This window comes from Argopecten irradians, chromosome 3, assembly GCF_041381155.1.
Source record: "Argopecten irradians isolate NY chromosome 3, Ai_NY, whole genome shotgun sequence".
Taxonomy (NCBI): Eukaryota; Metazoa; Mollusca; class Bivalvia; order Pectinida; family Pectinidae; genus Argopecten; species Argopecten irradians.
Genome location: NC_091136.1, coordinates 7,036,883 through 7,048,922, shown reverse-complemented (window position 1 = coordinate 7,048,922; position 12,040 = coordinate 7,036,883). Strand labels below are relative to the sequence as shown.

The 12,040-nt window shown below is 32.9% G+C and overlaps 1 protein-coding gene across 1 annotated transcript in view; it reads left to right on the top strand.

The window, feature by feature from the left end:
- The window catches only part of LOC138317434 (uncharacterized), a 33,563-nt gene that overhangs the window by 4,308 nt on the left and 17,215 nt on the right, over positions 1 to 12,040 (top strand). Inside the window, exons 4-14 of the mRNA XM_069259103.1 lie at positions 686 to 778; positions 1,301 to 1,347; positions 1,881 to 2,007; positions 2,546 to 2,638; positions 2,922 to 2,959; positions 4,371 to 4,497; positions 5,191 to 5,283; positions 5,595 to 5,632; positions 6,679 to 6,805; positions 8,160 to 8,252; positions 8,558 to 8,595. Of these exons, the coding sequence (XP_069115204.1) occupies positions 686 to 778; positions 1,301 to 1,347; positions 1,881 to 2,007; positions 2,546 to 2,638; positions 2,922 to 2,959; positions 4,371 to 4,497; positions 5,191 to 5,283; positions 5,595 to 5,632; positions 6,679 to 6,805; positions 8,160 to 8,252; positions 8,558 to 8,595 (914 nt within the window). The remainder of the gene's footprint in view (positions 1 to 685; positions 779 to 1,300; positions 1,348 to 1,880; positions 2,008 to 2,545; positions 2,639 to 2,921; positions 2,960 to 4,370; positions 4,498 to 5,190; positions 5,284 to 5,594; positions 5,633 to 6,678; positions 6,806 to 8,159; positions 8,253 to 8,557; positions 8,596 to 12,040) is intronic.

Below are 12,040 nucleotides of genomic sequence, written 5' to 3'. Positions count from 1 at the left end.
TCAATGCTTTCAAACTATTTTACTCTCTGGTCCAGAACTGTCGAACCTAAGTCCTCACACAAAGTGACCGTTTAAAAATGATGTGAGAACTTATTGGAAGGCCAATGAACGCATTTAGACTGGTTTTCTTTGCCCGACTATTCACTTTAACAGTATGCAAGTCTATAATATGTTATAGTGATTTAATTTGGAAAAGGGATATAGATTTTTACAAGTAATTTCAAGATATCAATACTATATTATTTGTTTTGAAATAGGGTTCAAATACAAGAAAATTAATATTCTTTCTAAACAGCCCCTGATTTCTCAAATCAAAAATCACCAACTTCAGTCAAAATTTATTATGTAACTGAAGTAAAAGTATTAAAATTGACTTTAAGTTTGTTTGGAAAAATCTGGGAGAGGCTGCATAATTTGGAAATTTCTTTATATCAGTGTTCTCTTTTTAAGTGAAATTAATTGTGATTAAGTTAAACAAAACAAAAATTGACAGATTTTACATATTTCATTAGTCATCCAATCTGATGACAGTTCTAGTTTGGTTTGTTACTTAAGATGAGTGCTACAGGCCAATCTGGCCTATATTTCACTTGAATTTTAGGTCATCTAACTAGCGAAATCAAAGTTTTTATCTATTGATGAGAGTGATGATTTTTATCCATGTTTGTATCTCTCTATATTGAAGGTTGGATGCTCTACAAAAATACAAAATATTAAACCAGGCTTCCTAGAGGTGATTGTGACACAGGAGGACAAATTATCAAAAGCTGTGGAATTGGTACAGTATTACAATTCAGGGTATATGTTTGGGGAGAGATTGGGTACAGAAGGGTATATGTTTGGGGAGAGATTGGGTACAGATAGTTGTGGAATTGGTACAGTATTACAATTCAGGGTATATGTTTGGGGAGAGATTGAGTATAGATAGTTGTGGAATTGGTACAGTATTACAATTCAGGGTATATGTTTGGGAAGAGATTGGGTATAGATAGGCAGTATTACAATTCAGGGTATATGTTTGGGGAGAGATTGAGTATAGATAGGTGTAGAATCGGCACAGTATAGCATTACAATTCTGGGTATATTTGGGGAGAGATTGGGTAATAGATGCTGTTGAATTGGAACAGTATTACAACTAGGGATATTTAACATTTGCTGAAATAGTATAACAACATCATATTGGATGATATCAACATATCATATTCTAAAAATTTAAGTACTTTCAATTACATTTATCTGTTTTGTAGTTGCAACAAACATTGAATCTTACAAAACACTTTTTGTGTGATAATTATTGCAGGTAAAATCAGACATTCAAAAGTTCCAGCAAAGATTAGACTATAAATCGTAAGTAAAAGTTATTAAAGAAATGTCATCTTACAAAAATTGTGTAAATTTGATGAATAATTAAAATAATGTATTACGTACATACAACAAATGTACTATATATATTTATTCAATCCATTACATAAATACTGTATTTGCTGTAATTAGGTCCTCTCCCCACATAAGCGTCATAAGTACATGATTCTCTAATAAGCGCTTCCCTTTGGTACAATTATTTAAAGGCGCTGGGTGCTAATTACGACAAATACAGTACACCCCATTGTCAAAAAGTTACAGACTGTATGCCATTGAATATACCTATAGACACATATGGGAATATCATCAAGGCTTTTTTAAACTGCTTAAATTTTAAACTAATTTGTGCATGAACCCAGATTCCATATACATATCTCATCATACAAGTATCTGTCAATTACAAAATGAAGAAATGTTTATAATTTATTAATTTGAGTGAATAATTGTGGTTTAAGTACTGCATTACTATATTAATTAGAAAATGTTTGTTTCAAATTATATTTTATTTATTCATTTAGAAGACAAGAACAGCTACAGAAAAAAAAGGCGAATGTTGTAAAAATCACCATACTGCCTGGAGAAGAAAAGGTTTTGGGGCGTTTATTTGGAGCCAAAGGAAAAAACATTGAGCAACTCCGAGGACAGGTAGCATAAAATGATATTTTAAATAGGCATGGTTGTAAACCCTAGCTTAGAATGATTGATTATGGATACAGGTATTTCAGCAGATTGTTGTATAAATTAGCAATAAGAGATTATGTTTCCGCATAATCATTCTGTATAGTCAAAAGGCATTATACTGATGTTTAATAAAGTGTAGATTAGCTAATCCAGTATTCTGTCTTTGCATATTACAGAGTTAGCTCCCTTGCGGGTAGATATCAATTGTTACATCATTATTTTGTGAGCGCAATTCACGTCGTTTCGTCCGAAAAAGTATGACGTTATGCTCGCAAACTCATGACGTCAAAATCAATACCTACCCGCAAGGGCAGATAACTCTGTAATATGCAAATACGGAATAATGTTGATGAGAACATTTCTACTGAAAAATTCTTGTTGATAAAAACTTTGTGTTTGAAAAATATTAAATTCACATTAAACATTATATTTTCCCAGTGGTATATATATTATTAATGCTTTAGTGAAGTGTTTATACATCTATGTGGTTTTATTGTTTCAGGTTGGAGCTCCATTTACAGCCTCTGTAGTTGGTGGGAACGTGTTAGAGATAGCAGCCGACGATGAAAGTGTTTTAAAGAAAGCAGTCGAAGTGGTATGTGGTTATTATCGCTTATCAAAATTTTCGTGATTACATCTTTAATAAAACAAAAATCAAATTTTTTGCAATTTAAATTTTCGCGTTATGGATTATATTTATTGGATTATATCATTCAATCATTTCTCGTTATTTCACGGATCAAATTTTCGCAATCGTAGCAATATGTCATGAATTTTGAAATTATATAATTCCTGCAAAATTAACCAGCCATAATGTATAATAGGTTTTTTGGTACTTAAAGATAAATAATAAAATCAACATTTTTTTGTTGTTTTAGGTCAATGAAAAAATTCAAACCATTCGGACAGACTTAAAGTAAGTAATAAAATATTTTAATATAGATTCTCTTCCTTTATTCATTGATGCAACAACTGAAAGTACTACAGTTAGATCAAGAAAGTTCTTTAAAGTTATATTGCTGCTAATTTCACTGTAACGATATGTAACTTAAACATTTGATATTTAAACATTGACATGTAACTTGATGATTTAGCTCCCCGAAAGCATATGTCGGCCTATAAGAGAGCCGAAATCTAGGGATCATATATTCCTGGTTTTGAATAAAGCGCCTTCAATCACAGCCATGTTCAGTGACTTCGGGTTTTTGTCGGATTACGAATCATATCACGTGGCTGACGTTCGACATGACCTGTGAAAACTGTTTAAGTGTTATACACATTTTTCTCAGTCTGTCTGAGTTTAAACTTTCTAATTTTACAACTTTTTATAAAGGTACATGCAGCACTGGAAGTATATTCTTGTATTTCTAAAAAGTAAAAAATCTTTTTAAAATTTACACATGAAAAATAGGCTCGAAAGATGCCAAATCATTCCAAATTTTTCTGAACTTTGTCACAACAATCTCGAAGTAACATGAAATTTGTGAAACCAAGAGAAAATGTCAACAATTTTTCATAAACAGAACATGTGGTTGACCTCAGCAGACTGGATCTACATAAAAAATAATGCTCGCACATTACAATATTTAATACATACAATATTTTACGGCAATGTGTGAATTAGATGTTTCAAATACTCACTCTGTGGACATATACCAGCATGAATTGCTCATATTAGCCAGAAGGAAAATGTAAACAAACACATGTGCGCCTATGTTAGTTACCTGGCTCACCACGTGCAGGTCATGTCGACGTAAGTCACATGATGTGATTCGGAATTCCTACAAAACTCGGAAGGTACTGAACATGGCAGTTATTTAAGGCACTTTAATCAAAACCAGGAATAGTTGCAATCCTTAGATTTTGGCTCTCTTAAAGGCCCACATATGCTTTTGGGAAGCTGATCATCAAGTTACATGTCCATGTTCAAATATCAAATGTTTAAGCGACATATTGTCACAGTGAAATTAGCATGAAATATAACTTTTAAAAAATCACCTAGTAAGCAAACCCTTTATGAAAACTAGCTTATTGTTTACTTATGATATGTATATGGTAATGTTCTATTCATACAATCTCATCTAATACATTTCTCAAATAAACATTAAAAGGCTCGTGGGTTTCTTGATTTATTTTCTATACGCAAAAATTGCTGTTAAGGGTATTAGAGAAACTGAATAACCTTTTCAAAATGCATTTACGACTCATACCAAATCAATGCATCCAATGTAAAATTTAGGGGAAATCGTACATTTGAATATGACTTCAAAGAAGATGTTCCTTTTTTGAAGTGATTGACACATGATAAAATATGTCTGATTTAATAGCAAAGAAGAACAGGGTGTGAAATCTGGGTCAAAGAGTGTAAGAATACCTGTAGTCTCAGGAAAAGATAAGGTGTTTGGACGTTTAATTGGAGCACAAGGGAAAAACATTGCACAGCTTAGAGAAAAGGTAAGATTAAAATCTGCCCTGCTATTTACTGTGAGAGGAGTGAATAGTCTGTTTGTATGGCTCTTGTAAATTTGTCACATTCCATCAGAAATAACCATAATTTTTAGCTCACCTGCCTAAAGGGCAATAGAGTTTATGCAATGTCTCTCCAGTATCAACATTTCCATTTAAACAACTACTTTCATTTCAACAAATTTTATTATATGCAAATACATATAAATGGATTAGATAACCGGCTAAACTTATATAAATCTCTTCCATAAACAACTACTTTGACATGCTGGGATGGATGGCTATTAAATTTGTTGAAATGAATGACCTTGGCGTTCATTGAAGGTCATATGGGTCAAATAGGCTTGAATCTTAAAATGACTTCTTGTTAACAACCAAGAAGCGAAGAGACGTGATATTGGGCCTATGGCATGCTGTGATAAAGGGCTACCAAGTTTGTTCACATGAATGACATTGACATTTTCAAGGTCACAGGGGTTCAATAGGCTAAAATCTTTAAACAACTTCTTCAAGAACCAAGAGGCCTAGACACCTGATGTTACCTGGGTCATTACTTGAAATTCTTAGTGACTCTCTTATGTCTTTAAGTATGCACCATGCTAGGTAGTAGGCGAGTGATTCGGGCCCATTTATGGTTAAATGTCGCTATGTGAAGATTGTATAATGTGTTTATTGTTTCAGATGAAAGGTTATTTCTCTGTCACAATTGTTGATGGGGATACAATAGAGGTATCAGCTGATGATGAAAGTGTTTTACAGAAAGCAGTGGAATTGGTATGTATATGGAATGTTTGAGAATGTAGTAAAGATAGCATTTTAGAGAACATGGTATGTATAGATGTGTAAGGAATGTTAAAGAAAGTAGCAGGTGTGATATGTAAAGAAAATGTTAATCTTAGAGCCGCAACATAATTTATGTAATGTTTAAAACTTTTACATATTGCAGCTCATCAAGACTCTTTACCTTTAAGATTTGGCTTGGATGCATAATTCCTCTGTTCAATTTGAAGTCTCGCCTTTCAATTGTATGTAGATATATCATAATAGTACATTTGTATATGCTTGCAAAATTTCCTTAATTTCAGATTAACCATGAAATCAGAGACATAAAAGAATCCTTGCGGTAAGTACTTTCACTTACTTCCTAACAAATGACCGGATTTTACATACACATTGGACTTGAAACCTCATTAATTAAATAAATAATGTATCATATGCACAATGTGTTGTTGAACCAAAGAATTAATATGACAATTTCCACAGTGATCATGTCAGCATATCGAACCGACTATCACTTCGTCATAGAAACATCCTTTTTTATGAGATGTGTATGTGGCGTAGTGGTAGAAGGCACAGGTATGTTTGGCTAGGCGATTGGGTGCCGTAGATCGTGAGTTCGAGGCCCGGATAGGGCATGAGTCAATAAATTGTCATGCTTTGTTAAATTATGATTCTTTAATTTAATTTAAAATTTGATATTTTATAATTTATAGATGATAGACATTATTTAATATCTGGAATGCATACTATCATATAGTTCTGTATCTTTATGCAAAAAATCAATGGTTAAACCAACTTTCTTTCACTTGTGATATTTATTTTTGCGAATTTTGCAACCAAGTCAATTTGAGAAATTTTATCTCTGTGAATTGATGTCTTCCGCAATACTTACACAATTTGATTCTAAAGGTATTTCCATTCAAATTTGAATCCCCAAACTTTTTTAAAGCCGCTAATGTCTGTAACAGCTGTGTCAAGCGCTTTTATGAAGATAGGTGCATGTTGGATCCATCTCCGGTTGTTGAGTACGCATCTGCTGACTTCCGGTATTGACAGTTCACCATATAAACAAGTGATAGCCATGTCACCAACCTGTTCATATCATTATAATCATTACTTGGTATTTTTGTAGTTCACAAATAGAAATGGGGGGCTCGGTTTTCGTGATGCATTTTTCTGTATTATTAGCGTTGTTCCTTGGTCGGTATATGGTTTCAAACGATGACCTTCTTTTGGTCGCTGGCAATAGATTTGTTGTACAGTACACTTGAAACATTAATCGCAAAATTTAGAAGTCACGAAAAAAAAGTTGGTTTACACTAAATATCTAATTTGACTGTCACAAAATTGTAAACAAATCTAGATTTAAAAAAACTTCTGTTTTAATAGCAAAGAAGAACAGGGTGTGAAATCTGGGTCAAACAGTGCAAGAATATCTGTAGTCGCAGGAAAAGATAAGGTGTTTGGACGTTTAATTGGAGCACAAGGAAAAAACATTGCACAGCTTAGAGAAAAGGTAAGATTAAAATCTGCCCTGCTATTTACTGTGGGAGGAGTGAATAGTCTGTTTGTATTGCTCTTGTTTGTCACATTCTATCAGAGATAATCATAATTTTTAGCTCAACCGTTCGTCCGTCCAGTATCAACTTTTCCATTTAAACATTCAACTACTTGTGACATGTTGGGATAGATGGCTATCAAATTTCTTGAAATGAATAAATAACCAAGATAGTAGCTCACAAGAACTAATGTTATTTGTAAGAAATATCTGACTTTAATTAAAATTTATTGATTGTATTGTACATGATATTGGGCCTGTAGCATGCTGGGATGAATTGCTACCAAGTTTGTTCAAATAAATGACTTTGACCTTCATTCAAGGTCACAGGGGTTAAATAGGCTAAAATCTAAGAACTTGGTCAAGAACCAAGAGGCCTAGACACCCAATGTTACCTAGGTCATTACTAGAAATTCTTATTGACTCTCTTCTGTCTTTAAGTATGCACCATGCTAGTAGGCGAGTGATTCGGGTCCCATTGGGCCCTTGTTTCATGTTGTGCCATTATTCCACTTTGTTATTATGAGTCAAACATTTCTACAGTTTGTATTGATAAATCAGACTTCCGCAGCTTAATTGTCTGAAATAAACATCTGTGTTTTTTTTAATTTGGTTATCCATGTATTTACACTGTTTTTGTAAATCAATATCAAAATAATTATATACAATATTTGTAGTTATTTACTGAATACAGTTTACATGTATAGTACTATCACACACAAGATGCTGCACTGTTATGGTCAACAGCGAACAAATTTTAACATTCTGTGACATATCAACTACTCCAATTTCTATTAAAACTGGTTTGTTTCTGATATATATACAATTTTTAAATGTACTGTTAGACTAAATTATCAGTAATTACAGTCACCGGTACCATGTTAAATCTGTTGGGTCGCTAGAATAATTAATGAATCTGGAATTGTTCAGGACCAACACATATTACATTTACTCAAATGGGATTTTTTAGTTACGATTTTGAGTTAACTGTAAAATTCAACTGAAGAACTGTAAACTTCAACTGAAGAACTTTAAAATTCAACTGAAGAACGGTTAAATTCAACTGCAGTTTCGATTTACAAATTACGGGTAACATGCATTATCATAGTTTTCACTGACAATTTAAATGGTTTTCATTGAAATATATTGGACAGATTTCCGCTCAACAATGCTTAAGAATAACAATTGCAGGAATTAGTGTGTTTGAAAAAAGATAATTTACAAGAAGGACTTGGCACATCTTTGCTTAAAAACTATAATTGTAGGTTAAATGTTGCTATGTGAAGATTGTATAATGTGTTTATTGTTTCAGATGAAAGGTTATTTCTCTGTCACAATAGTTGATGAGGATACAATAGAGGTATCAGCTGATGATGAAAGTGTTTTACAGAAAGCAGTGGAAGTGGTATGTATATGGAATGTTCGAGAATGTAGTAAAGATAGTATTTTAGAGAACACTATTTGTATAGATGTGTAAGGAATGTTTAAGGAAGTAGCAGGTGTGATATGTAAAGAAAATGTTAATCTTAGAGCCGCAACATAATTTATGTAATGTTTAAAACTTTTACATATTGCAGCTCATCAAGACTCTTTACCTTTAAGATTTGGCTTCGATGATTCCCCTGTTCAATTTGAAGTCTTTCAATTTCAATTGTATGTAGATATCATATAGTACATTTGTATATGCTTGGAAAATTTCCTTAATTTTAGATTAACCATGAAATCAGAGACATAAAAGAATCCTTGCGGTAAGTACTGTCAGATACTCCCTAACCAATGACTGGATTTTACATACACATTGGATTTGAAAACTCATCAATGATATAATTTATAGTGATAGGCATTATTTAAAGTGAACAGTAGGGCAAGGATGGTTAAAGTCGATAAAAATGGTGTGAAGTATCCAGTATAACTTTCTACTACTTATGAAATGGAAAAAATAAAGATCTCTCGTCAAAATCTGTCTTCGTACGAAGAAATTAATTTCAAAGTATGGAAATTTCTAAAATGTCCCTCCCGGCTGCACTATGTCCGTGGTTACTTCCCACCGCAGCCTCGCATTTCAATGTCTTTCAACTTTTCTTTACTTTAATGGTCAGAACTGGGAAACTAAACAGAACTTGTGCTCTGTCGTATTGATATGTGAGAACTTTTGGAAGGGCCAATGAACGCATTTAGACTGGTTTTCTTTTGCCCGACTCTATTCACTTTAATATCTTCAATGTATACTAATCATATAGTTCTATATTTTTATGCAGAAAATTGATGGTTAAACCAACTTTCTTTCACTTGTGATTATATTTTACGAATTTAGCAACAAAGTTAATTTGAGAAATTTTACTTCGGCGAATTACATGTCATCCCCAATACTTACACAATTTGATTCTTAAGGTATTTCCCATTTTCAAATTTGAATCTGCGAACTTTTTTAAAGCCGCTAATGTCTGTAATGGCTGTGTCACTGAGGCTTTATTAAGATAGGTGAGTGTAGGACCCCATCTCTGGTTGATGCGTGCGCATCTCCCTGACTTATGGTGTAGCATGGTATTTTGAATCATGGATATATTGACCCTGGGTTTATAGACACCATTATGGTGACAAGCGATTGCCATGTGGCCAACCTGTTCATATTATTATAATAATTTACTTGATATTTTTATAGTTCACAAATATAAATGAGGTTTTGGTTATACATTTTTAGCTCTCCTATTCAAAGACTTAGAATTTGGGGAGCGTAATGTTTGTCACCCGGCGTCGGGTTCCAGCGTTGGCGTCCCATTTCACGTCAAAGTTTTTGAGCAAGTTTCTGTTTCATCAATTTTAAAGCTTAAGTCATCATAAATGTTTGTATGATTTTATTTTCTACTAATGTGTATGGATGATGAACGTGATAATACAATTCCCAATTTGGGGCCTAGGCCTTTTAGGGGGCGTTTTTGACTCTGTTAATTTGTCATATTTTTCAATTTTATTAAAACTGGTTTGTTTCTGATATATATACAATTTTTAAATGTACTGTTAGACTAAATTATCAGTAATTACAGTCACCGGTATTATTAACCATGTTAAATCTGTTGGGTCGCTAGAATAATTAATGAATCTGGAATTGTTCAGGACCAACACATATTACATTTACTCAAATGGGATTTTTTAGTTACGATTTTGAGTTAACTGTAAAATTCAACTGAAGAACTGTAAACTTCAACTGAAGAACTTTAAAATTCAACTGAAGAACGGTTAAATTCAACTGCAGTTTCGATTTACAAATTACGGGGTAACATGCATTATCATAGTTTTCACTGACAATTTAAATGGTTTTCATTGAAATATATTGGACAGATTTCCGCTCAACAATGCTTAAGAATAACAATTGCAGGAATTAGTGTGTTTGAAAAAAAAGATAATTTACAAGAAGGACTTGGCACATCTTTGCTTAAAAAACTATAATTGTAGGTTAAATGTTGCTATGTGAAGATTGTAATAAATGTTGTTTTATTGTTTCAGATGAAAGGTTATTCTCTGGTCACAATCGTTGATGAGGATACCGATAGAGGTTATCAAGCGATGATGTAAGTGTTTTACAGAAAGCAGTGGAAGTGGGGGGTTATGTATATGGAATGTTCGAGAATGTAGTAAAGATGGTATTTTACGAGAACACTATTTGTATAGATGTGTAAGGAAATGTTTAAGGAAGTAGCAGGTGTGATATGTAAAGAAAATTGTTAATCTTAGACGCCGCACAACATAATTTATGTAATGTTTATAAACTTTTACATATTGCAGCTCATCAAGACTCTTTACCTTTCAAGAATTTGCTCTCGATGATTCCCCTGTTCAATTTGAAGTCTTTCAATTTTCAATTGTATGTAGATATCATTATAGTACATTTTGTATATGACTTGGATAAATTTCCTTAATTTTAGAATTAACCATGAAATCAGAGACATAAAAGAATCCTTGCGGTAAGTACTGTCAGATACTCCCTAACCAATGACTGGATTTTACATACACATTGGATTTGAAAACTCATCAATGATATAATTTATAGTGATAGGGCATTATTTAAAGTGAACAGTAGGGCAAGGATGGTTAAAGTCGATAAAAATGGTGTGAATGTATCCAGTATAACTTCTTATGAAATGGAAAAATAAAATCTCTCGTCAAAATCTGTCTTCGTACGAAGAAATTAATTTAAAGTATGGAAATTCTAAAATGTCCTCCCGGCTCACTATGTCCGTGGTTACATTCCCACGCAGCCTCGCTTTCAATGCTTTCAACTTTTCTTTACTTTAATGGTCAGAAACTGGGAAACTAAACAGAACTTGGCCGTCGTATTGATATGTGAGAACTTTTGGAAGGCACAATGAACGCATTTAGACTGGTTTTCTTTGCCCGACTATTCACTTTAATATCTTCAATGTATACTATCATATAGTTCTATATTTTTATGCAGAAAATTGATGGTTAAACCAACTTTCTTTCACTTGTGATTTATATTTACGAATTTAGCAACAAAGTAAATTTGAGAAATTTTACTTCGGCGAATTAATGTCTTCCCCAATACTTACACAATTTGATTCTTAAGGTATTTCCATTCAAATTTGAAATCTGCGAACTTTTTTAAAGCCGCTAATGTCTGTAATGGCTGTGCCAAGAGGCTTTATTAAGATAGGTGAGTGTAGGACCCATCATTGGTTGATGCGTGCATCTGCTGACTTCTGGTGTAGCATGGTATTTTGAATCATGGTATATTGACCCTGGGATTAATACACCATTATGGTGACATGCGATAGCATGTGGCCAACCTGTTCATATTATTATAATAATTACTTGATATTTTTATAGTTCACAAATATAAATGAGGTTTTGGTAATACATTTTTTCTGTATTATTAGCGTGTCTCCTGGTCGGTATATGGCTTCAGTCGATGACCTTGTTTTGGTCGCTGGCAGTAGATTTGTTGTATAGTACACTTTCTGAAAATAAGGCACATGCTTTAGCAGGGTATCCAACACACATGGTTTGTAGGTAACATCAGATCTGTAGGATAGATTGTGTTTAAGATGAAGCCACCAAAACCAAAATTTGTTGTTGCAGCGGCTTTTTATGTCATACTGACACAATTCTAGTTGGTTTTTTGAATTTTGAAAAAAAAAAAAAAGAATTTTGCAAACTTAATTTAACCTCTGCAAA